Below are 25902 nucleotides of genomic sequence, written 5' to 3'. Positions count from 1 at the left end.
TGACATATGTCTTCCTTGAGTCAAATCATGCAAGGGAAAAAAAAAAAAAAAAAAAAAAGCTTGGAGTAACTGAGCCATGCGTAGGCGATGGCTGACTTTCTGTTCAATAACACGACTCCAGTGCGCATGCGCCTAGCACAGTGGCCCGATAATGGCACTTTATGGAAGAGTACTCCGGATGCACTTCTGTGCAAGTCGCCACTTTCTTAAATCAAGTGCAGTTTATCAGAAACGACACTCGTCGGAAAATATTTCCTGTAAATCTAAGGCCAGCTCCGAGGCGGCTGATCATGTCCTTTACACACAGGAGCATTTTGCACTGAAGGACTCTCTGAGAAAGGTAACTGTAGCTGCATATCCTCCTGTAGGAAACACTGCATTTTATTTACAAGCTCTCACACCTAATACATTCATGTTTTTCGCGTATTCTCCCCCTCAGAAAAGTAGTTTGACCCTGTGGTTATTTTATTCCGTATGAACCTGAAGCAGCGTTACATTAGCAGTGTAGGTAAGAGGTCACTGTATAACTGCATACAGCACACGCTAGCAAGCTAAACTCGGCTCCACACCTGACCTTTCTACAACAAGCATATGGGTTATTATTTAATGTTTAAATATAATGTTAGGAAGTCGTATATTCCCTTGCATAAACCCTGTACGTTTACCGTATACGCTGTCTGTGTTTAAAACATTAGCCCTGGCTACTACGCCTCTGTTTTGGAACAGTGAGTAAAGTAGATCCGTGCATTCACGTGACCTCACATTACTCAGGAATCTGGTGAGCTGAGTGACTGCGTCGAAATGACGCAGAAGCATGCGCATCCACAGCCACGGTAGTCAATTTCCGGCTCCTACGCTCATAATAATGAAAAAATACCATAAGTAGCTTTGTAGTTATAATACAATACAAAAGCAGCGCAACTACATCCATGACTTATGCCATGATTCAATTATATTTTCTGATAATTACAAATAATCTTCATGACAAAGTTGTTTTTTCCACAGCACAGTACAAATATGGCTAGCTGTCCCCAGTAAAATAGAATATTTTTCAAAATTATCCTATTAGAGGCACCACCATTACTTTGACTTAAAATCAGTCCTAAAACAGAACAGTGAGATGAACCTCATGCATCATCCATCCATCCATTCTCTGTACCGCTTATCCGCAGGGGAGCCTGCAGCCTATCCCAGGGGGACTCGGGGCAAAACGCAGGGGACACCCTGGATGGGGTGCCAGCCCATCGCAGGCACAATCACACACACACTCATACACCCATTCACACACTACAGACAATTTGGAAATGCCAGTCAGCCTACAACACATGTCTTTGGACTGGGGGAGGAAACCGGAGTACACGGAGGAAACCCACATTCACACTCTACGCACACAGGGCAGAGGCGGGATTCAAACCCCCAACCCCAAAGGTGCGAGACAAAGGTACCTCGGGCATCCGTATAGTCTTATTTATCGCAACTTTATTATTTCATTATGTGTAGCCTATTCAAATTGTTGACACCTTTTATGAAAATGTTACAGTGACTCACTGTAAGTAAGTGAGTCTGATTTTGGTCTCTGACCACAACACAAAATTCCAATTGTGGCTCTATTGATACTTGGTGAAGTTCAACAGATGTATTTTGTGCATTGCTCTCAGGAAGGGCTCATTTTTTCAAACAATATAAAAGAAAGAAAAGCTGCTGTATGCAGGCCTGTGGGTATTGAGGTAGCACCTAACTGTTGCAATTCTGAAACAGTGAGATTATAAACAGTCTCAGTAACTAAGTTTACCTATAGGAGTCAAAATTTAGAACAGTGTCACACTTCCTTGTCTCGTGAGAGGAGGAAGCCACTGAACATACACTGAATCAAAGCGCTGTTTCTCAGATTTTTTTTTTTTTTAAGAACACTGTCTTTTTGGGGCTTATGATGTCACTGTAAGTTTGACTTTTTTATATTTACTATACTTGTTAATACAATATATATATATATACAGTTGAGGTCAAAAGTTTACGTCCCCCTTTCAGAATCTGCAAAATGTTTATTATTTTACCAAAATAAGAGGGATCATACAAAATGCAAGTTATTGTTTATTTAGTGCAGACCTGAATAAGATATTTCACATATAAGATGTTTACATATAGTCCACAAGAGAAAATAATAGTTGAATTTATAAAAATGACCCCGTTCAAAAGTTTACATCCCCTTGATTCTTAATACTGTGTTGTTTCCTGAATGATCCACAGCTGTGTTTTTCTGTTTAGTGATAGTTGTTCCTGAGTCCCTTGTTTGCCCTGAACAGTTAAACTGCCTGCTGTTCTTCAGAAAAATCCTTGAGGTCCCACAAATTCTTTGGTTTTCCAGCATTTTTGTGTATTTGAACCCTTTCCAACAATGACACTATGATTTTGAAATCCATCTTTTCACACTGAGGACAACTGAGGGACTCATATGCAACTATTACAGATGGTTCAAATGCACACAGATGCTCCAGAAGGAAAAAACATGCATTAAGAGCTGCATGTTTTATGGACTATATGAAAACATCTTTTATGCGAAATATCTTATTCAGGTCTGCACTAAATAAACAATAACATGCATTTTGTATGATTCCTCTTATTTTGGTAAAATAATGAACATTTTGCAGATTCTGAAAGGGGGATGTAAACTTTTGACCTCAACTGTATATATATAATGTTGTTTGATATATGGTTGGTATATGATTTGTTGTTGGCATGCTAGAAACTTGTAATATAATGTAGGCCTGTAATTGTGTCCTGTTTACTGAATGTGCAGAAAAGTTAAGTACCCCTGACCCTCCATGTAATGTCCTAGCATTCTTCACTGCAACAATAAGCTTTTTTGAGATTTGAGTTCCCTGAAGACCTCACTGCTTCCCATGTTGCCTTTTTGTGGTAACTCCCTTCCTTTACTGTGAATAATCCTTGGCACTTGACTGGTGTAGAGTGGATTTATTCCTGGGAGGCCGAAACAGTTGTACACTCTTTTCAGATATTTTTGTTTGGTGTACTGTGATTGTGAAACACTGTTATCATTGGCTAGTGAAATAACTTATCAGTGTTTTTTGGGTGAGGTTTAGTGCGTATTCCTCCTGTCGCTACAACATTCCATTACAGACTTTTTCCACAAGCAGTGAAAAAAGGGTCATTCCTGCTGAGAAACTTTTTATTAAACTTTGGTCAAATAAACATTCACAATCCATCCATCCATTCTAATCATTCTACCCATGTATGTGGTCCATCTAATCCATCCATGCACCCACCAATCAAATCCAATCTATATACTGTATACATCCATCCATTCGGTCTATCTAATTTATCCATCCGTCCTTCCATCCATTCTCTCCAGTCTCTCTAGTCTGTCTATCCAGTCTGATTTATTTTAATTAGTCATCCATTTAGCCATCCAACCATTCGTCCAATCCAATCTATCTGTTCTATCCATCCATCCTCTCCAGTCTAGCCAGTCCATCCATCCAATCTGATCTGCCTGTTCCATCTGCCATCCATCTATCAAATCCACCTATATTTCCATCCATTCCACTTCAATATTCCTGTCTATCCATCCAATAAAGTCTATCCATTCTATCCATCTTTCTACCCTGTCTAATCAATCCATGCATTCTTTTCGTTCAGTTGAATCCATATTTTCCAATCTATCCATTCAGTAAAGTCTATCTAGTCTATCTATCTTTCCATCCTTTTAGTCTCTCCATCCATTCTGTCTAATCTATCTATCCATCTGTTGAGCTTATCTATTTAATAATAGATAATAGATATCTAATTAATAGCCTTAATTACTTTTTGATGAACATTTCAATAAAATGTGTGCAGATGAAGTTGTTTTAAATGTGGAAGTTACCAGGGCTTTATTACTGCACAAAATGACATAATACAGTAGATACTCATGTAGGATTACATAACAGGGAATATATTAAATAGAAGAACAGGGGGGCAAACGTATTTTGACACAGGACATGACTGGACAGGAAACATTTTCAACAGGAAAGGGCATACTAACGTGATTGTGACGGGACTGAAAAAATTGATTATAAGAATGAATTTGTTCTGTGTCACACTGTGTACTGTTCTTCTTGCTGAAGTGGGTTGAGAAAATGCAAAAACAAAAAAGTGCAGTCCATAGGTAATTTAGTCTTCAGTCTTGTCCTCAGAAATATGTTTGATGGGGTCAAGGGGTCTCAGGCCAGACACAAACATTTCACATTTTGACCCTGATAAACTCAGTTTTAGTTGTATGTTTCATGCCATAATTCTGCTGGAAAGTGAAACTTTAGGTCAATCCTTTAGGATCTAGCTGGAGTCTTCATATATAAGAATGTAGTCCATCATCCTTTTCCTTTCACTCTGTTATATTTGTTTGTCAGTGTGAGCACACTAAAAAAGTTAAGTATTTTCTAATGTAGGAATAGTGCATAAATACAGTGGGGTCCAAAAGTCTGATGTCTTTTTTCAATTTAAACAATTATTTTCATTACAAATGATATTATCAGCAATAAATTGAGTGAAAAGTAAAAAAAAAAAAAATCTTAGAAATATTTACATGAATTTCAGAGGTTCTTAGTATTTAGTATGTCTTTTTTTCTTTAATGACAGTGTGCACTCGAGCTGGCATGGACTCCAGAAGTTTGTGTAAAACCTGTTGATCCATGTTAGATCAAATCCATCAGCTCATCGTCTGACCACGTGCTTCAGTGGAAGGGATAAAACTCAAAGAAGATCTGACCTTTTGTACAAAGGAGTTAACATGGTCAATATCACACATTTTCTTAAATTTAAATAGTGACCTTGAAATTGTGCAACAGAATAGTTAGGATGTTGCACATTTCCTCTTTTTTTTTTGAATTTTCAAAATTCTAAAACTTTCTGTTTATTTCCAGTTTTAAATTTAAATGAAAAAAAAAAATCCCCAATTTTCAATGCGGTCTCAGACTTTTGGACCCCACTGTATGTGACTGGAGAAACGGCTTATGCTCCACCGTTTTTTATCCCATGTTGTGAGTAAATACTACCAGTAAATACTAAAAATCTGCTCAGCTACTGGGCAGACCTGGATACAAAAAAAGACGGCTAGACTGACCTTGTGTATACACTTCCGTATATAACAATAGTAAGAAATAGTTCCTGGTAGATAATGATCTATTTCACGGAAGGGACCTGATAGGAAATAATTCCTTGGCAATCTATGCTACCAATTTGTAACACTTCTTGCAGCTTAGTGATTCATAGTGATTGAAGTATAATGCCTGTACTTTGGCTCCAGAAGCACTGATAATCACGTCGCCAATGTTCACATCTGAATCTTGAAGATTGGAAAAAGCCAAGGCAGTGTTTTTCAACTGTCTGGTTTCTGGTCTGACAGGAGTGGAACCTGGTATGGTCTTCAGCTGTTATAGCCCATTCACCTCAAGGTTTAACATGTTGTGCTTTTCTGCTCATGACTGTTGTAAGAGTGGCTATTTGATTGACCATGGCTGTCCTGTCAGCTCGAACCAGTCTGACTATTCTCCTCTGATCTCTTTCATCAAGAGATGTAGCTGCATGCACTGAGCTGCCAAATGATTGGCTGATTGGATAATTGCATGAATGAGCAGGGGTACAGATGTTCCTATTAGAGTGATCGGTAAGTGAGAAAGCTATGTAACTGGCATTCCTGCTAGTTGGCATTAGGCTAGTACAAATGAATGCTGCAGTTTCTAAAGGATGCTAGTAATTAGTTAGCCTACAGAGAGTGAGATAGAGAAAGATTTGACTGTATCTTTGTTCATGTTGTTCACGTTGTAACTGTAAAACCTTGAATGAGTCCCAATAAACAACATTAATTAAATTCAAACAATAACCACAAAATGGTGTTAGAATTGTACTGTGTCCAGTGCTAACTGATGCTAACTAGCTACCTACCATATTAACTAACTAACTAACTACTGGGCTTGCTGCAGCTACTATATGTACATTTGTATATGCAATTTAATACCAGTTAGTTTTGAAACAGAGAATGAAGTGGTGCTGCAGATACCATCTCTTATCACTAATCATATTGGTTCTGTTTTCTGCTTCTACACATACGCTGTCAGAAAATGGGTTCCTTAATGGTAATTTGAATGGTTAAGGACTTTGGGTTCTGAGGGAACCTTCAAGGGTTTCCCTAGAGGAACAATTTGAAACACGCCTTTAGGATGTAGATGGAACCTTTATATAGGAGCTATTTATTTTAGGAATAGTGCATTAGTATGTGGTTGGAGAGACAGCTAATGCGCCACCCTTTTTACACTGTGTAGTAATTAATTACCACCAGTAAATACTAAAATTCTGCTCAGCTACTGGGCAGTTCTGGACAAAAATGATTCAGGGCTAGACTACATCCTTGTTTCTAATATTAGTAAGAAATAGCTCCTGGTCCTGATCTATTGCATGGAAGGATCCTGGAAGGAAATAATTCATTGGTAATCCATGCTACACAATTATAGGATCTCTCCTAAAGGCTTAGTGATTCATTGGGATTCAAGTATGTCTACAAAACCCGACTCCATGTTGTTTCTTCACATCAGCAGTGGTTTTCCAGCTGTTCGCTGAAAGGGTCAGCTCCCGGTCAATTGTCGCACTGGGCCTTACTACAGCTGTCATTAATGATGCTACTGCCACAGACAAACATTCTTGTGACGCATGTTGAGGTTAGGTAGTTGGTCGCCCTCTAAAGCAAAGCTTTTCTTAACACGCTATAATGAAGAGCTGGAAACACTACTCTTGAATGGACTTAGTGACATAAATGTGACCTGAATTCATTTAAACAAAAATGACTCAGAATGGTGGAATACGTTTTCTGTGATGCAGTAATGAGATTTCACATATGAGTCACAATATGAGGAATGTCCAAACATTTAAGAACATTACAACATTACACATTACAAATTCTTGTTGCAGTGAGTTCTCCTTATGTGCATTGCCATACAAATTCTGATTTAAACTTGGCTTTGCCCTGTTCAGTAATATCAAATCACCGGTTTACATTAGTACTCTTGTTCTACCGTTAGTGTTTCTATAGTAACAGCTAATTCAGAAATATGGCAGATGTTCCACACAATCTAATAATAATAATTATTTTAAAAAAACTTAAATGATAACAGGAAGTAATTTGTTTCACAGATGTTCCACAACATAAAATGTAAGTAAAAACTGCTAAATGTATGATGTATCATCAGCTAATAAAAATGGTTAGAGTTGAAAATGTACTGTGATGGCAGAAGAATAAAACAAATTCTGGGTGTGGTGTTGGAAAGTAATAAGCTTTGGGGTGGTGTGTGCATCACACTACCCTGCTATTGCTCATATGAATCCTTGTTTCATTACGTAGTCTAGTCATGTAATGACCCATTTCAGTAGCACTACTAAGTGTACAAAAGAACATGTAATTAGACTTACCTCTTAATATTTGGAGGGGTGTGTATACATTATTTTGGTGTCATTAAAAATGACAAAATGCAATGTATTTGGGCCTGTGTAAGTGGTTTCTGAGACCAGGTGACAATTATCCAAGCAAGCACACACACACAAGCAAGAAAGCCAATCCAGTGTTTAAGTCTCATTACATACCTTAAGGATACTGTTTGTATGTTGCTTTAGAAAAGCTGTACGTTGTGTTTTATTGCACTCTTGCAGCTCATTGATCAGGAGATCAACCCTTTTGTGGACAAATGGGAGGAGGAGGGTCAATTCCCTGCACACAGAGTCTTCAAGATCCTCGGGAACGCCGGATTTCTGGGAGTCAACAAACCCGTGGGTGAGCTGACTATACATTTTGAAATTAAAGTGACTAGAGGCTACAAAGTAATTTAACAATTTTTCCACATTTATGTATGAGAATGGAGTTGAGCATGTGGAAAATTTGATGTACGAGAAGACAGAGTTTGATAATGACAATATTAATTAAGGTTGAGTTATTCTGAATAGACACATTAAAATAATAGATAGCAGTGCACTTCTTTAATGTATTTCTGAGGAAAACTCCTAAACCTATTGTAAGCACCAAGATTGTGCTTAAAGATCTTGAATATTAATAAATGTATCCTCAGCGACTAGACTTTAATTTGTCTGCTGTGCCAGTTAAATAGCTAGTCATTATCAAAGTAATATTTCAATAAGGTAAATGATTAAATGTGTATTAAGTGGTATTTCTTATTAAAGGGGATACGTAACATTGCAGTCCAGGAATCTTTGCATAGAGATTAAAAAAAGTGAAGGGGAGAATTTTAACTTGTGAAGAATTTTTTTTTCAGTGCTTCTCATTCTGTGTTCCTCAAAGAATCGTGGGTGTTATAATGTTTCTTCTTGTTTCAAAGATGTTGGATTGGTGCGAGCACAGTGTTTAGAGCAATGAGGAATTTAGTTTATAAACCAGTGGGTCAGGAGACAGAGGCTCTTGCATTAAGAAATGCTGACACTGGGAATGTTTTGCATTAGCAGGCAGGATTAAACAAGAGCTTCCAAAGCCTAACCTGTACATAAGATTACCACCTGGGAACTCAACTCCCCTCATCGGCTATATACAGCCTTTGTTACATGTGAGACGTTTATTGTGTATGATGATACTTTAACTGAAATACTAAAATGATTCGTGTTAGTTTTATGAGCAAAAACTGAAAGGATTAGGTTTTCATTTGGGACAAAAGAAAAATTTGTATTCTCATTGTCCCTAAGAACGATGAATCATATTTTGTTAGAAATACAATAAAAATGAACTGAGAGCTTAGAACATTTGTTTAGGGTTAAGGCCTTTACTTCTCGCTAAGACTTCTGATTTTCTTGGCTCAAGTTCTACAGTTTCAGTGTTCAGTTAAATTTTTCATAACAGCTGCACCTTAAAAAAAGTTATACAACAGCGCTGTTGAATTCTCAGGTCTGATTGGTCAGAAGGTGTTGATTAGTTTTCTATAACAGCAGTTTTCCTTCAGAGGAAAGACATCATGACAGAGGGCTTTGCACTTTACAGGTTCTCTTTGACATGGAAAGCTGTGGGTTTTTTTTTCTTTCTTGACTCGTGATTATTTTTTTTTTGTTAGTAATGTCAAGATAGAGAACACTCAGAACACTCAGAAAATGCTGCGAATCTCCCATACTACCACATCCCTAAGGTCATGAGCAGGCCACACCGAACTCATTGTCATGTTCATGGAACCAGTTTGAGCTGACTTGTGCTTTGTGACATGACGCAGTATCATGCTGGAAGTAGACATTATGAGATGGTTAAATTGTGGCCATAATGGGATGCATGTGGTCAGCAATTATAGTCAAAAAGGCTGTGGCATTTACATAATGCTTGATTGGTATTAAGTGGCCCAGTGTGTGCCAAGAAACCATTCCCCACACCATTACACCACCACCACCAGTCTGAACTCTCGGGTTCAGTGGCTATTTTATTCTCTATCTCACTCTCAGGTTGGGTCCGTGGATTCATGCTTTTGACCAAATTCTGACCCTATCATCTGCATGTAGCAGCAGAAATCAAGATTCGTAAGATTAGGTGATGTTTTCTCCAATCTTCAGCTATCCAGTTTCAGTGAACCTGTGCCCACTGTAGCCTCAGATACCTGGTGTTGATTAACAGGAGTAAACTCAATGTGGTCTTCTGCTGTTGTAGCCAATCCGCCTCAAGGTTCAGTGTGCCGTGTATTCTGAGATGCTTTTCTGCTCACCACTGTTGTACAGAGTAGTTGTTTGAGTTACTTTGGCCTTCCTGTCAGCTCGAACCAGTTTGGCCATTCAACTCTGATCTCTCGTATCAGCAATTTCATCCACAGAACTGCTGCTTATTGGATGTCTTTTGCTTTTCACACCGTTCTGTATAACCAGTCCATCTAGCACCAACAACCATGCCACAGACAAAGTTACTGAGATCACATTTCTCCCCTTCTGATATTTGATATGAACATTAACTGAAACTCTTGACCTGTATCTGCATGATGTTATGCATTGCACTGCTGCCACGTGATTTCCAGTTTAGACCTTATTGAGGAAGAAAATCTTATGGCTCAGTATCACAGAATTGTCAGATAGAACCTTATAATTACAAGATCTTGAAATTGATTCATGTCATAGTCTTACCTCATGAAAATCTATTACATTTAAAAGGACCAACAATGTAGTAAACCTGAGGATACAGTCATGCAGGAGACACGGCCTTCCTGTTCAGGGTCTTTTCAGAGTTTATTGAAATGAATTCACAGAGATGAGTGAAATCATGATTGGTGTTGAAAAATGGTGATGAAAAACCTCTTTGCACTGAGGAATAATATCCCCAGTGCTACAACCACTTACGAAGAGGAAAGAGTGTGAGCTGGATCTCTGACATGGTTGGGCACCATATCAGTGACCTCTCCTCCCTGCTGCTACAAGTTTTGTTATTTTAACACGTGAAATATTTGGTGGTTGTTAAACTTGGCAGCAGAACTTTTTTTTTTTTTTTTTTTTTTTTTAAAGAAAGTTTCCATCCTCTATCAAGTTCAGTGGAGTGTTTTGAAACTGGTTGCTCAATATTATTAACAGATAATACACACTTTTATTCCAATTTCGGTGGCAAAATCATAATCATGAAACGAGTTACTTTGAAGCCTCTCTCGAACAGTTTCAACAGCTTTAACACTGCCGTTCCTTTAGGAAATCTGGAAATTAATTAAGACTGCTCTTTAACTGCACGCTTTGATTTATTTAAACATACTCTCCCAAGTGTAGATGTAAAATAGCTTGCAATCAATCATAATTAGAGCCATGATCATGAAGCACGCAATAAAAACCTGACAATTAACACTGACTGAACCATATCACATTCTTCATGGTCTTTGTAATAGTTGACATTATGAGATTTGGCACTCAGTGACTGTTTATGTCTCATCAAGAAACTGAATATTATCTGCCCGGATGCTTTATTAAATGTAAAATCCGTCTACTGTTTTAGGCTTCATCACTGCAGTAGCCTTACCTCTTTGCCTTCCTCTGCTTTCACATTCCTCTGCCAGAGCCAGGCACTCCTCTTCTGAGCGCACCAGGAGAACCTGTACTGCTAAAGGAAATATTGTAAAGAGTTGTCTATAATGTGCTTATATAACATAACTGAGCCAGTGTAATGGATAAATGCTCTCAAATAAGGTGAAATGGTTTTTGAAGTGTTTGTAGCTTGTAGGTTATTCGCATTATGCATTTGTGGTCTGACATTTCACAGCTTTGTGTTTGTAATGTTGCATAACTAAAAATTGTGCTTTACTCAATAGACAGTATAATTAGTTTCAAGCATCAGTCTCAGTAATCACTGTGTGGTGGTCTGGGAAGATCCATCTGATCTCACTGCAGAATCCTGGCGAACAGAAAAAAAAAGACAAAAAATCAGAGTTTGACCAAAATTGTTCTTTTTTTTTTTTTTTTAAATTTAAATTTATATTTTTAAAATATAACATACTTTTAATGTTATAGGCAGATTACGTAGAAATGTTTTTATTAACTTTTTACAACTTGTGTAGGCATTCTGCACCGATGCATAAAGAAGCCAGTTAAGAAATACGTCAAAAAACACACCTGTAGCCTATGAATGTTGTTGTTATTCTCCTTTCAGCTGCTCCCGTTAGAGGTTGGCACAGTGGATCACTGGTCCGCATATCTGATTTGTTTTTTTTGTTTTTTTAAATGCCAGATGCCCTGACACAACCCTCCCCAATTTTTTATCCAGGCTTGGGCCCGGCACTGGGACTGCACTGTCATGTGCAACCCCAGTGGCTGGGGTTGGTTCCCTGGCCGGGAATCGAACCCAGGCCTCAGCAAGTAAAGATGTAAATTCAGACCTAGTGTTCATGGTCATATTTATTATTTTTACATTTTATTTAGTACATGTTAAATGCAAATTATCTCAATAGATAATAAATGCATTGGTTTGTCTCAGTGGAGTCTGAGTGGAATCTTTAAATGTAAATTTCTTCACTTTCACCCTGTGGGCTAAACAGATTTTAAAATGTTTGAACTTTACTTGTGACTGAGGTACATGCAAGAGAAACTTCAGTTCAGGAAAGTCTGTGGTTTTCAAAAAGTAGAAAATTTCACCATGTGAAGGGTTTTCCCAGGTAGCTATAAATGATCATTCCCTCATCAGCCTCTAATTTTCCCTCTCTTTAAGTTAATAAGGCAAAACACAGCTTGTAATGTTACCAAGAAACCTATTGTTACAAACACACTTGAGTAACATTCGAGACTCCTTCCATAAATGTTAAATAAATGTCTCCTTACAGAAACCTTAACCAAGTCCCTGTGAATTAGCTGTTACTATAGAAATGACAACATATTCGAATGAGTGTATTAATATAAACCTGTGACTTGCTTTGCAGCTGGAACTACTGTCAGAGCTGCTGTTATGCAAAATTAAAATGGTAACTTCTTAAAAATGTAAACACATTTAAGGAATCATCGTCCAATAATCAAAGCTACCGCAGGTATACAGCTAGTATCCCATTTATTCACACGTTGCTACAACTGGGTGGCCTGTTCAGGTGCTACTGCTTGATAACTTTTCCTTTGGGAATCTTTTTGGAAGGAGCCATACATTAGGCTAGCCTTGATCTCTAAGTATTTATCTTCTTGGAGGCTCTTAAACATGACATGCTAGTCTGAATAATATGTGAAATGTAATTAGTAAATTGTAATTTAGAGTGCACTGTAGATAAACAGAAATCAAGGGAAATGCAGGTGAAATAAACAGTCATTTGGAGTTGCTTGATTCTGACAGAATATGGAGGTCTGGGATTGGACTTCAGCTACAGTGTGGCTGTGGCAGAGGAACTGGGCAACATCAACTGTGGAGGCATTCCCATGGCCATCGGTGTTCAGACTGATATGGCTACTCCTGCACTGGCCAGGTAGCTATGAGTACTTTCTCTTAAATGTGGTACATAAAACAAAGCCCCTTACTGAAATAACTATCATCAGAACTGGGGTCTTAGTAGGGTCCATACAGTAATTGAAAGGTACACCTATACATCTTGGATGCACAGCTCTGATTTCAATTTTTTCAACTCTTCTGTGTTGCTTTGGTGCAAGTTGTTGAGGCAATATCTTTCTAAATGAATTTTCTTTTATTAAAATATCAATTTGTTATGCATAGGTTGTTCATCACCATCTCATGAGGTTTTTGCTTGCAGTAATGAAAGGAGCAAATTGTGCTGAATAATGAATAATGTTCAATTATTGCTGTGAGGGATGTAACTGAACTCCATGCCACTGTAGATTTGGATCTGCAGAGCTGAAAAAGGAGTTCTTGCTTCCATCCATAATGGGAGACAAAGTGGCATGCCTGGGAGTGAGTGAAGTCGGTGCCGGCTCTGATGTTGCAAGTAAGTACATTTTTCCCCCAAGGAAAGAGGCAACAAGGGATTATCATGGATGTACATGAGAGACAAACTTGATTAAAGTGAAGAAAAGCATTTTAGGCAAGAAGAGATGTTAAGCAGAGCTAAGTGATACATACAGTATTTTGTCCATCTGTAGTGTTTATGTTCTAGGGAAAAAGGTAGCACTGTAAAGGATTTCTTTTTTCTCTCTCTCTCTGGGGGAACAAATAAAGGTTCAAGAGAGTTTCCCTTCATTTCAGAGCCTTTTTTTGTTAGAAAGGTTAGTCACCCGCAGAACATACTGTTAAGAGAACCTTTTTTCAAGAGCACACAATGCAAAACAGGATGGTAAGAACTCCCAGAGTTCCCCTAATGTTTTTCTTAAACAAAACACCATGTTATAACTGTGCACCCTTAAAAGCAGAATTGGCAGGTGTTTCCAGTAACCTGACTTTGCTAACTGGAAACAGTTTCCTCTAAGAATCTGTTTTGGAATTTGAACAGAATTTTCTGCAGATGCAGACTGAAAAAGAAATGCTGTTGTGTTCCAGGCATAAAGACGAAGGCTGTGCGTAAAGGAGACGAGTTTGTCATTAATGGGGGAAAGATGTGGACCACCACTGGAGCACAAGCAGACTGGATGTGCCTTTTGGCCAATACAAGCGATGGGCCACCACACAGGAACAAGTCCCTCATCTGCCTACCCATGAATCTGCCTGGTAGGAGCATATGCAAAACCAGGAAGCTGTTTGTCCTCAGAATGTAATTTTTAGGAGAACATAGGCTCTTCAACCAAGAAGGACGAATACTTGCTTATGTATGACCGGTGACTCCTGTTCTGACAGCACCTTAGCTTATCTGTATGTTTACTCTGGGGCTGATCTGTTACAGGAATTCATATTGCCCGTAAGATTGATAAGCTGGGCATGAGGTCCTCGGACACAGCAGAGGTGTTCTTTGAAGATGTTCGGGTGCCATGTAAAAACATCATAGGTCAAGAGGGAATGGGCTTCACGTACCAGATGCTGCAATTCCAGGAAGAGCGTCTTTGGGGAGTGGCCAATAGTAAGTGCTAGTGGCATTTCCCATGTATCACATAGAGAACCTTTTACTCCCTAGTACTGAGAGAGTATTTTGAATATGATTCACTGCCTGTGTCAGTATGACATCACATGAATGACGGCAATGCTGTTTAAGAAATGTAAGGTACAACATCTTAATGTCAACTTAATGTCATTTGAAAGTGTGTTTCCCTTTGAGTTCCACTTCCTCCATGACAGACTGTTTCCAAAATGACTGACGGCATATGTGGGAATAGTCATCATGTTGAGGTGGAAAGTCTGAGTTTTACTTTAATTATTTGAAAAGTTGATTCCCTTGAGGTCAGTAGTACATGTACTCCGGCCTGTCTGGGATCCAAATTATTTCAAGCCCATTATTATTATGTTTATTATTATTTATACTATAATATACACTTTTCACCATTTCTGTTTGTAATATAAAGTTCTAACGATGATGGAGAAAGTGGTGCAGGAGACGATTAACTACACTCGGCAGAGGAAGATCTTCCAGCAGCCGGTGCTGTACCACCAAGTAGTGCACTTCAGGTTAGCAGAGCTGCAGACTGAGATCGAGCTCCTGCGCTCCCTGCTGTACCGTTGCACAGGTGGGCCATCTCATCGACCTAACCATTTAAAGCAACTCCTCTGGGACACTCCATGTTGCGTCTTTAGCTGGTCTAACACAGGCTGTGTTTGTCTCTCACGTCATTGTTTTCACATTTTGTTTGTATGTGTTTAAATGTGAGCCGATGGTGAGTTGAAAACAACTTTAATAAATGTTAATTTTTAATAGCATTTATTAACTAGCTACTTTAATAAATGCTAATTTTAAACCTGACGCATGGAAAGCAGTGTCGTGCACATTATTTTGTTGGGCTAATAAACTTTATTTGATACAGTAGTAATGCATGTTCATTATAATCAGATGGTTTAGTAAAGACAATTTGCTTAGTATATTTACTTACTTATCGGGAAAGAGCAAGAAAATGAAGCTTCGCTCTCCAATGAATGAATGATGTCCCTATGATTGTGCCTGATTTGCACAATTAAAGAATACGGCTTCATTTTTAATTTTCCTTATTGGCATTGAACTGCAGATCATGTTAAATGTGTTTGAAGGAGTTGACTCAACACAATGCTGAAGTGAAACAAATAAATGAATTTAAAAAAAGCCTTAAATAAATCAGAAATTACCAGCCTTTGCAGTTAAGAAGGAACTTCAGTTGCCTTTGTAGCTTTTCACTGCTGTGGTAGAAACAGGATTTTAAAAAATCTGGCACTGTTTTCTCCTGTCTCTCAATTAGAGCCTACCATTAAGCCTTCCACAAGTATCTGACCTCTAAAACTAGACATGTAGGAAGCCTGATTTTTAATCTCCCACTAGTGTCTGGTAGATGTGTGTTTATTTCTGATAGACCAGCAGAAAGATGGATTTTGACAGCATAGGAATGAAATAAAACCTGCTGATATCACTGTCAACTCACATCTAAGGCCAAACCCTACCTTGTAAAATACACCTGTAATGGAACATTTTTTAAGGTCAGAAATTATAGAAGCAAAAGATGATACAGTATTAGATCATATTCTTGTTACATATTTCATGAAACTTGCAGGAGTTGGAGTTTAAGAAAGTTCTTTCTTTTGCACTTGTACTGTGAATTTGCTCAGTTCTCAAAATGGTGCTAGCAAAATCACGTTTGCCTGAAGTCTGGCCTTAAAGCAAATATATCTAGTGAAGTTCAAATACTATGCTTCAACTTGTATATTTCAATGGCTGCTTACATAATGTGAAAAGAAAACTAGCACCAGCAAATTTATGAATGAATTTACAGTCAGGAGTCTAGATATTACACAGTAAATGGTTGGATGGTGACTGTTTTTTTTTTTTTTCCTCCTTTGTCCTTAGCGCTGTACATTAAGGGCAACGATGTGACAAAGTTGGCAAGCATGGCAAAGCTGAAGGCAGGTCGTCTGGCACGTGAGTTAGGAGACAGCTGTTTGCAGTACTGGGGCGGGATGGGCTTCACCAGCGATGTCCTCGTCAGCAGGTTCTACAGGTCAGTCGCCTGCTGTCTCTTTGAACCCAGCTCTTCTTAATCTTTGCCCTCAGTCTTTTATTAATCCATATTAAGCTACAGTGACACCTAGTGATGTGGCTGGTGAAGACAACAATAAAAAACCTGCCTCGACTTGAATTTTGAAAGATTGTGGTTTCTAACACTCCGACAATTAAATAAAGAATTAATTAATGCCTCACAATAATGGCTCTTAAATGTACTCAAGGTGATTATGTAGTTGAAACTATGTCTTTTTTTAATCTTCTCACCAGGGACTCCAGACTGATGTCAATAGGTGCAGGAGCAGATGAAGTCATGCTATCAATCATTTGCAAGTACATGGACACTCTGCCCAGAAAATAACACCACTGTGTAATACCAGTGTCGGTGCGAACCAAGTGTTCTTAACTTAGTTTGAACTCACGTGTAACTCACTTTAATGAAATACGTTTTTCATGACAAGATTATTGATTATTACTATTTTAATACAAGATTCCTAGTCCTATTCCTAGATTGCAAGATTATTAGTCACCTCCTGCCTTAACAGTCAATGAAAGGAAACTAAAGCTGGTGTATGTGAGAACCTTGTACTTATCTAAATTGTGAGTATTGTAGTTTGAAGCCATTGCACTTCACTTTTTTAGGAAAAAAAGTTCTTTGAATAACAACTGGTTAGCAATTATAGGTTTCTAAAGATTTTCTACCTGGAAAAAACAAACCTTGATATATGGTTCTATACAGAATCTTTAGGAATGAAATAACCCTTTGGAGTGATCAATGTCAGCTTTTTCACCCAAAAGTGTAGTCCTACTCATATGTTTCTTTTAACCAATTAAATTTTTTTGATGTGGAAAACCTATTTGGTACAGGAGCATTTTCATTTTGGGAACTAATTTTTAAAAATCAATGCAAAGTTGTTTTGTTGTTTGTTTGTTTTAGCCAGAGGTTTGTGTGGAATTATTGCACAGGTAATTGATATTGCTGAATAAATATCATACATTGGTGTGTCTAACTGTAAAATACATAAAACATTAAATTGCTTTCTTCAACATTTATTGCCTAACATTTTTTCTCTTACATACTGTACAAATCACAATTCTGTGAGAAATCCAACATTATTAGTCCAGAACTGTTAAGCTTCAGATGTGTTCTGCATATTCAGAACTCAAATTCTTAAATTAAACAGAAAAAGGATTAAAATCTTAAAGTTAGAAAAGATGAAAATTTTCTCATCATTTATATCACTATTGTTTTTCCCCCTCAGAAAACATTTTTAATGTTTACATATTTCCTTGAACAGTGAAATGTCCTGTCCTCGCTATAATTAAGAGCTTTTGTGCATTCAGTACAGACTTGTCACAATTATTCTGAAAGATCAAGGGCAGCTAAATAAGTTGCTTATGCCAAGCATAGCCAACAAGCTTGATGAATAATTGCTTGACAAAATAGACAATATTTTTCTCACTGATTTCCTGTTCTGGGACCTGCAGCAGATCCTGGACCCGTGCATTTATATAAAACTAACATCTTTGTTTTCAGCCAGTTTATAGGGAAAAAAAACAACAACAGTCAATTACACTCTCAGATGATGCATGCATTGAACCGTGGAAAAACATTAGGCGTTAGGATCATTAATCCTAGGAAACAGCTGCATATCTAGAATGACACTGGCATTGCATTAAAGCCTTTGTATCTCACAAAGAATACTGATAATACAAAAATTTACATCCTAAAATGACTAACCTGTGTCAGGGAGGAATTCTGGTAACCTCTGTCCATGATTTTGCACAACTGTTGAGTGGTAAATATTGAACACATCAAAGACTCTTTATGTTAATCATCTCAAAGGCATCACTGGCCTGATTCGGTTTGTCTGATGCAGTGGAACGTGGCACGCAGGGTAGAGGACGTCATGAAAGCAGTCAAATTCATTAGTCCTTCCATCACCTCAGTTTGATCACCCAGTAAAGAATAGTGAATACAAAGAGAGCAAAAAGCAGCATGTAGCAGTAGATTTTGGTCTGGCTTCCTCTGGACAACAGCTTCAGCCTGCCCATGGTGGCTCCCAGCAAACCGCCAGTTGAGTCAAAGTCCGAGTCCTATGGCAAATTTACAGCAAATTCAAAATGTTATGAAGGGCTTGTTATGGGCTTAGACCAATGGTAATTTAACAGAATTAGCTGATGTACTTTTACATGCCTAAGGTGCACAAATTCTTAAAAGATTAACTTAACAGATCATTCAGTTTATGCATCGCAGATATGCAGATTCTCAGCCTGTAGGAAATTTTCATATGCATATATAGACACGCTTTGTGAACAGGCTCCTGAACCTTCGCTCACTGGGAACTAATTAAAGCATTATTCAGTACTAAATATGTAGACGGCAGTATAATTTGCATTGTAAAACTGCACCATGTGGCAAAACTGATTAAGCTCGTCACCGCCGGGATAAGCACAACTTTCTGATGTCTAGATCACACAAGCAAATTTCAACATGAAAGTGTGAGCATGAATGTTTTCATTCTATATATCATACTGCAGTCAATTAAATCCAGAATCACCTATTGACACAATCACAAATGAGTCCCTCATAATGTTTCACCATCATGTACAATAAGACTGATGATTTAGAAGACACATCTTGTACAGATAGATATTTACATTAACATTTCAGATACAGCAGCAACTAATGAAAATTAATCAACTGATTCTTTTTTTATTATTATTAATTCATTGGTTTGATTATTGTCTATACATACATACATACATACATACACACACAGACTAAATGCCAAATACATTTATTTAAATTTTTTTTCCAAAATTTCAATTAAATAAGCCTGCTTTTAGCTAGTACAGTATTATTGAAATTTATCAGACAAATTTATCTGTCCTGAGATAAGAATATTATCAAGTGCTTACCACTTTTTTAAATGAGACACCCAAGCTAAAATATCACATATACTGTACTACTTTCACTCTTTCTGCACACCTTTCTGCAACTATTTCATTGTGACCAATGGACTAATGGTCTCCGGCACTGACTGAGGGTCTTACCATTATTTCAAGCTGATTTGTTCAATTCTGACCAGTCAAAATTAATTGAAGGCAACTAAGCTCTAGCTGTCTCACTAATCAAAACACTTAATATTAAATTAAGTATTAAATTAGTATTAAATTAAATTAAATTGCTGTGTTTGAACGAGGCGAATCATTTTCAGTGTTTGGATTCAACTCCAGAGTTTTCAATGCCTGGAATGAGGGAATCGACTTTTTTATGATGGACTCCCAGCAACTCTGATGTGAACACAGTAGTGTTTTATAGGTGCTACTGGCTCTAAGTTAATTGATTCAAATAGCTTTGTGACGTGTAGCAACACCACTGCCAAATAATGCACATTCTGATTCACATAAATGCATTATTAATGACATTAATTGCGAATAAAATATGCAAATGCTAGATAAATGAAACAGTTTGGCTTTAGGGCATGAGTTGAGAGACACATGAGAGACACAATGTTTGTCTTGTAGACTAATCATTCAAGACCATGTTCAGTCATTTCCACCCATCAAATTGTCACAAAAATTACTGAGTTTTTGGCCAAAGTTTCATGAGATAATGTTTTCAGTTGGACAGTTAATAAGCATGGTTCATCACACTTTCTGTTATCTTTATTTTTTCTGCAATAATTTGGAATTTTCCAGATTTTAGGGAACCATTTGAACAAAGTTCTACATGGTGTGAAGCGCTCCGACTTCCATATCTGGTGTAGACCACTAAGACTAACTTATTAACATTTTGAAAGCTACAGTGTACAGGATTTCCTCGGTTAAAAAAAAAAAAAAAAAAAAAAAGACTGAGTTTTATTTGCTGTCACATTAGATATTGTGATATAAAATGTTTTTGATATTAATGTAATTTTTCAAGAGTTCATGAATTTTGGTCAAAGGATCTGACATGTAAAAATAAAAACATAAACTTACCATGTCTGATAACATTTTATTTTGGCATTTGACTTCAGTCCCGATGTCAATTGAGAGCTGGCGGAATACAAGGAAAGACAAATGATCATTCACCTAGTTGACTATTCAATAACATACACTTTTAAAATACACCATACTCTACGCTATACTCTGATATATAACTGCACATGTAATACTCATATAACTTACATGTTTCAGTGCGTTTACTTTGGCTCTAAGACCTTCTTGTAACTGTTCGTTCTCCTCCTCGTAAACGCTGTAACCGCTTGCCACATAATTCCCCTGCGGAGCTCCTTCACCTGTGAACCATTAACAAAAACATGCTTCGCTTTAATTAATTCGATACTGCATAAACATCAACAATAATTATAGCTTTAATCACAACACTGGGACAACTTAAAAATCAATCATAAATTGGAGTACAAGTCACAGTTTCACAGTCTTTGCAACAGTCCAAATAATACCTAGCGGTATATGGAGGCATAAAAACATGTATATAACGTGAGTTAGAATTTGATACAGCGAAAGATACAATACCATTCCTGTAAAAGAATTTAACTGCATAAAAATATAGGCCTTTTTTTTTGTCACACTAATACATTTTTTTAAGTAGAAGATATTTATCTGCTGGATGGATGACAGTTTATCCTGACTAATCATAACTCTGCTTGTGGGATTAGATTGTCTAAACTAGATTTACTGTATTATAGCATAATGTGACAAATATAGTAACAACTGAGAGGATTCAAAATCAATTTATTACAAAATATTTATATCACATTCACAAAGATGTCAATTATTTTCACTATTAATTTCTTAAGTACACCATCTGGCGATGATAAAGCAAGATCTGTGAAACATAGCCCACTGCTATAAATGTAATGTCTTCTTCTTTTTCTAAGGGCATGCAAACTTTTGCACTTAGTACAACCAATGTAACACTGTTAGGCACTATTTGAACAAAGTAACTTTATATTATGTATGGAACCAGCACTAGATCTCTAACATCAGGACAGTGTGTTAATGAATAATCAGTGATGACAGATAGAAGGCTGTGATAATAACACATATCAGCTGGAACTGTTCCACATATTAAGAGACCTCCAGTCTCTCAAAAGGTGAAAGAAATTCATTTCTTGCACTTATCCTGTTATAGATTAGGTTTATTTATAGATAGATAGATAGATAGATAGATAGACAAAAAATAAAACTCATCATTCCCATTGTGAACCCACTGAACATCTGGTGTGTGTGTGTGTGGGTGTGTGTGTGTGTGTTTTCATGTAAATACGCACATTGTTTTTGAACCTACTTGCATTTCAATTTAAGGAAAAGGTTTTATGGAAGTCTAAATGAACAAAATATTAATTTATTCATCAACAGTTCTCATGGCTAAGATCTTCACTGTAATGTAATGTAGCATTTACTACATTACATTACTGTGAAGTTCTTAGCCATGAGAACTGTTGATGAATAAATGAATGAATAAATGAAATATTCAATAAATGAATATTTTGTTCATTTATTTGAGTAATAAATGTCCTGTTTTTGTCTCCTTGGTTCAGAATTTCAACACAATTTATTTATCTTCTTTGGGTTTTCACATAACAAATGTGCCCTAAAATACTGAAGATGTACAATGCCTTTGCTTGAATTTTTTCCATTTACTTCCGTTTTTTTGGTCACTGATGTCACTTCCCAAGTTCCACGTATGAAGTTCCAACCATTTAGGCTAGCTAGTTACACTACGTAGGCTCCCTAAGTAGGGTACATATAGCACACCTTCCTAAACAACCACAAATTAAATATAAATAAATAAGTAATTTCTGAGATTCTTGCAGGACTCAGCCTACACACGGGATATGACATAAGCAGAAAACGTAACCGGTTCTCTAGCCTGTTAGCATAATCCGTTTTGATGACTAGCATTAGTGAGGATGACTTACCCAACCCTGCACGCCTCATTTTACCGTCTAATCTTCAGCTGTGTTTCTCCTACAGTCACCTCACCTGACTGCTAAAAACAACGTCTTCGCTCTTTAAACAGAGTCTAAGACGAACACAAGCTCAATCCTGCTACACTTCTGATATCACTCACAACTGTTAGCCTACGTTTTCACGCCACGACAGCCTACGGAAGCCGGTATAGTGACACGTCGAGTCGTCACGTGATGAAGAGGAATATGGGTAATGCAGTTTTCACAGGTTTCTGCATTCACTTCCGTGTAACATTATTTAAAGAGTATCAGCAGCAACAACGACAGCCAGTTCCTGTGTGACTCAGTAAAGTATGTGAAGACATTCTGCAGCGTTGTTTTAGACTTAAATCTTAAATAAATAAATAAATAAATAAATAAATACTACTACTACTACTACTACTACTACTATTATTATTATTATTATTATTATTATTATTATTATTATTATTATTATTATTATTATTATTATTATTATTATTATGGCCACAGAGGCTTAGTGGTTAGCACGCTGGCCTCACACCTACAGGGTTGGGGGTTTGATTCCCACCTCTGCCCTGTGTGTGTGGCGTCTGGATTGTCTTCCCGTGCTTTGGGGGTTTCCTCCGGATACTCTGGTTTCCTCCCCCAGTCCAAAGACATGTATGGTAGGCTGATTGACATCTCTAAATTGTGTGGATGTGTGTGCGATTATGCCCTGTGATGAATTGTCTGGGGTAAGTGGTGCAGAGGATGTATTATTATTATTATTTGCACATGTTTTTTTTTTCCTGCTGTACTAGCCTCCTCAACAGAGTTTTTAAACATGGTACTCTTAGTCTCTGACCTAGTGAACTAGCATGAGGATGTGTTTTATGTGCATGAAGATAAATGCCATAAATGTAAATGAACAAGTGTGTGCAACACTGGGCACAAGGCAGGATAATCTTAAATGTGATGCCAGTCCATCGCACGGCATCATTCATACACTCATTCACTCACTTTTGTTCACATAAAATTAGCCACTTTTTCAGGTACCCTTTCAGGTCATTATGAAAATAAAATAAAAATAAAAACCAGTGTTGTCTTTGTTGTAGTATGTCTCCTTGCACATGTGCATTTCCTCGCTCATCATGACCAACAGTTCTCCTGATAGTGTATCAGTGTAATCTCCATACCTTTTTTTGTTCTTACCTCATGGAAGCTTGTCACTTCATGTTAGTGAACATGAGTCAACATGCAGATGTTGTGAAAAAGCTAGGTCAAATACCTATAGAACAGACAGCAGCCAAAAATTAAAAAAGGATGTAAAGCAAAGAAAGCAAAAACATGTTTTTTGTGAAAAATGCTGTCGCTTGAGCATGATCCAGCAAAAAATCCAGGGTTTTGTCAGGACTTACGCTGTCATGAAAACAATGGTAAACACTCATAAAGCACCATAGTGCTGCTGAGCTGTAAGTCTTGACAAAACTCTGGATTGTTAGCTGGATCATGCTCAAGCGACAGCACTTTTCACAAAAACATGACTTCAAAGACACCCGTATTAAGAAGTATTTTTCTGAAGGAGAAATTAATGCTATCCCTTCTACCCAGTGCTAATGATTCTCTCATTCTAAGAGTTTAAAATCAACTTGCACTGAAAGCCCATTAATCTCCTTCTAGACAAACATGCCTCAGGCATATCACAACCTCTTAGATGTTCAGTAAGTCCAAAGCTACTTAATTACCACCTCACCACCCTGAGGTTTATACCATAGATTTATTAGTGACAGCCACTCTTCCATGGAGAATAAGCACCACATAGAGCTGAAACTCATGCCATGGAAGGATACTTTCAAGAAATATATTCAGTATTGGGCATAGCCTTTAAACTGAAACTGCTTATAAAGCATCTTTAGAAAACTGCAAAACTGAGAAAATTCATTGTTTATTTGTTTCTTCACATCTCTGACGACTGGGCTACTAGTGGGAGGACTGCCTTGTATAGAGGTTTTGAACACTGTAATAGTCAAATATTGCTACCCTCTCCCTCTCATAACTAGTACTTTTAGAGCAACGTGTCAGGCAAAGCAGGCTGAAAAATGGAGATCACATCCCAAATGAAGATCACAGTTAGGGGACATTTCACTCTGTAATCACCTGACATGACCGTCAGTGGTAGGCTATATGAATCTACAGCCTGGGCTAGAAAGAAATCAGCCCCAGCCTAGTTTCATACTATTATATGTATTTTTCTTATGATCATTGGTGGTGTCATGACGCTTGGTTCCACAAAAATCCAAAATAATCAGACATAAGACATTTGTTAGTAAATAATCTGATATAGATGCTAATGATGAACCTTACAGTATATTAATGCCTTTTTGTATCTGAAACACAGGAGGGCTTAGCCATGCTAGCCCATTTATCCCAGACACCCATGGTCACTACGAGTATTTAGTGATGCCAAATGGACCTCAGTAAATATCAGTGCATTGAGCCAATTTGCATTGTCAACACTGAAACTGGCGTCAAACTACAACTTCCATACGACAGAGCAGCCTACAAACATGGCCACCAAGGAATACAATACTCAACCATCACAAACTCTCTCACGTTCACGTTCATCTGAATACTAATCACACACACACCTGGAATCAGTTACAATCACAGCCACACTCACAGTATGTGAGGACTCTCGGTTCACATGTTCATTGTGAAGTATATGCTCAGTGTTTTCATACCTGTCTATACTAAACCTTTGTATTTTGCTACGTAGTTATTCTGGTTTTGATCTCGGTTTTGGCTTCCTGGTTCTGATTCTTGTCTTGTGTATGTTTGTTGATTGCCTGTTTCCTGGTTTCTGAGTTTTGTTTGTGAGTTCCAATAAAGCACTGTTGTACCTGCACCTGTGTCCGTATCTGCAGCCGAGGCACAATTATAATTGTATTGATATCTGAATGTATTTTACCCAAATGTCCAACTGCGACACACAGTTGTAGCATAAGCAGCATTTTATTCAATATATTACTATTTCTTTCCAAGGTTACTCAATTAGGTTATTCAATCAGTTATTCAGTTTTTGTAGATAAGCACAAACGTGGCCAGAACCAAAGACATATAAGATTTGCCAAGCTTCAGAAATTTGCTGCTTGGAAGGTAAATGAACAGTGCTTCTTTGCTCCCACATGAAAGCACACAGGCCTGGAGATATTTAGAGTGGGAGTAGATGCTTCTGATGTTGGCATAGAAGTAGTTTCATCTCTGTAGCAGGGCTCCTAAATGAGATATATGCGCATATTTAGCAAGACACTGTCATGTCTTACAGATGAGCAGATGATATTGAACATCCGTGACTGTCAGACTTGCCCTAGAAGAGTCAATACAGCAGCTCAAGGGAGGCAAAAAGTTTATTATACTCCCTGACAAAGTGTGGAATACCACCACGTGGCTAAATGGCTGAC

The 25902-nt window shown here is 37.5% G+C and overlaps 2 protein-coding genes across 2 annotated transcripts; one reads left to right on the top strand and one right to left on the bottom strand.

The window, feature by feature from the left end:
• The first annotated feature begins 115 nt into the window (after positions 1 to 115).
• Positions 116 to 17569, top strand: zgc:85777 (uncharacterized protein LOC405871 homolog). Its single transcript, XM_026929680.3, has 9 exons — positions 116 to 340; positions 7696 to 7816; positions 12800 to 12929; positions 13297 to 13403; positions 13952 to 14119; positions 14292 to 14465; positions 14905 to 15066; positions 16368 to 16518; positions 16791 to 17569. The coding sequence occupies exons 1-9, from the start codon at positions 152 to 154 to the stop codon at positions 16879 to 16881; spliced, it is 1293 nt and encodes a 430-aa protein (XP_026785481.1). The 5' UTR covers positions 116 to 151; the 3' UTR covers positions 16882 to 17569.
• On the bottom strand, positions 17555 to 22663 carry bet1 (Bet1 golgi vesicular membrane trafficking protein). Its single transcript, XM_026929681.3, has 4 exons — positions 22451 to 22663; positions 20694 to 20803; positions 20505 to 20561; positions 17555 to 18617 (listed from the first exon to the last, which is right to left on the bottom strand). The coding sequence occupies exons 1-4, from the start codon at positions 22467 to 22469 to the stop codon at positions 18462 to 18464; spliced, it is 342 nt and encodes a 113-aa protein (XP_026785482.2). The 5' UTR covers positions 22470 to 22663; the 3' UTR covers positions 17555 to 18461.
• Positions 22664 to 25902: the final 3239 nt, after the last annotated feature.

The sequence above is a fragment of the Pangasianodon hypophthalmus genome, chromosome 23 (genome assembly GCF_027358585.1).
Source record: "Pangasianodon hypophthalmus isolate fPanHyp1 chromosome 23, fPanHyp1.pri, whole genome shotgun sequence".
Taxonomy (NCBI): Eukaryota; Metazoa; Chordata; class Actinopteri; order Siluriformes; family Pangasiidae; genus Pangasianodon; species Pangasianodon hypophthalmus.
Note: the sequence above shows the minus strand (reverse complement) of the source record. Positions and strands in the feature narration are given on the sequence as shown.

Coding starts and splice junctions, on each gene's coding strand:
- bet1 (XM_026929681.3), bottom strand. Junction 20,562..20,693: donor AAGTAAACGCACTGAAACAT/GTAAGTTATATG, acceptor GTATTCCGCCAG/CTCTCAATTGACATCGGGAC. Junction 18,618..20,504: donor ATAAAATGTTATCAGACATG/GTAAGTTTATGT, acceptor AATTTGCCATAG/GACTCGGACTTTGACTCAAC.
- zgc:85777 (XM_026929680.3), top strand. CDS start 152: ATGGCACTTTATGGAAGAGTACTCCGGATGCACTTCTGTGCAAGTCGC. Junction 341..7,695: donor TGAAGGACTCTCTGAGAAAG/GTAACTGTAGCT, acceptor GCACTCTTGCAG/CTCATTGATCAGGAGATCAA. Junction 15,067..16,367: donor CCTGCTGTACCGTTGCACAG/GTGGGCCATCTC, acceptor CTTTGTCCTTAG/CGCTGTACATTAAGGGCAAC.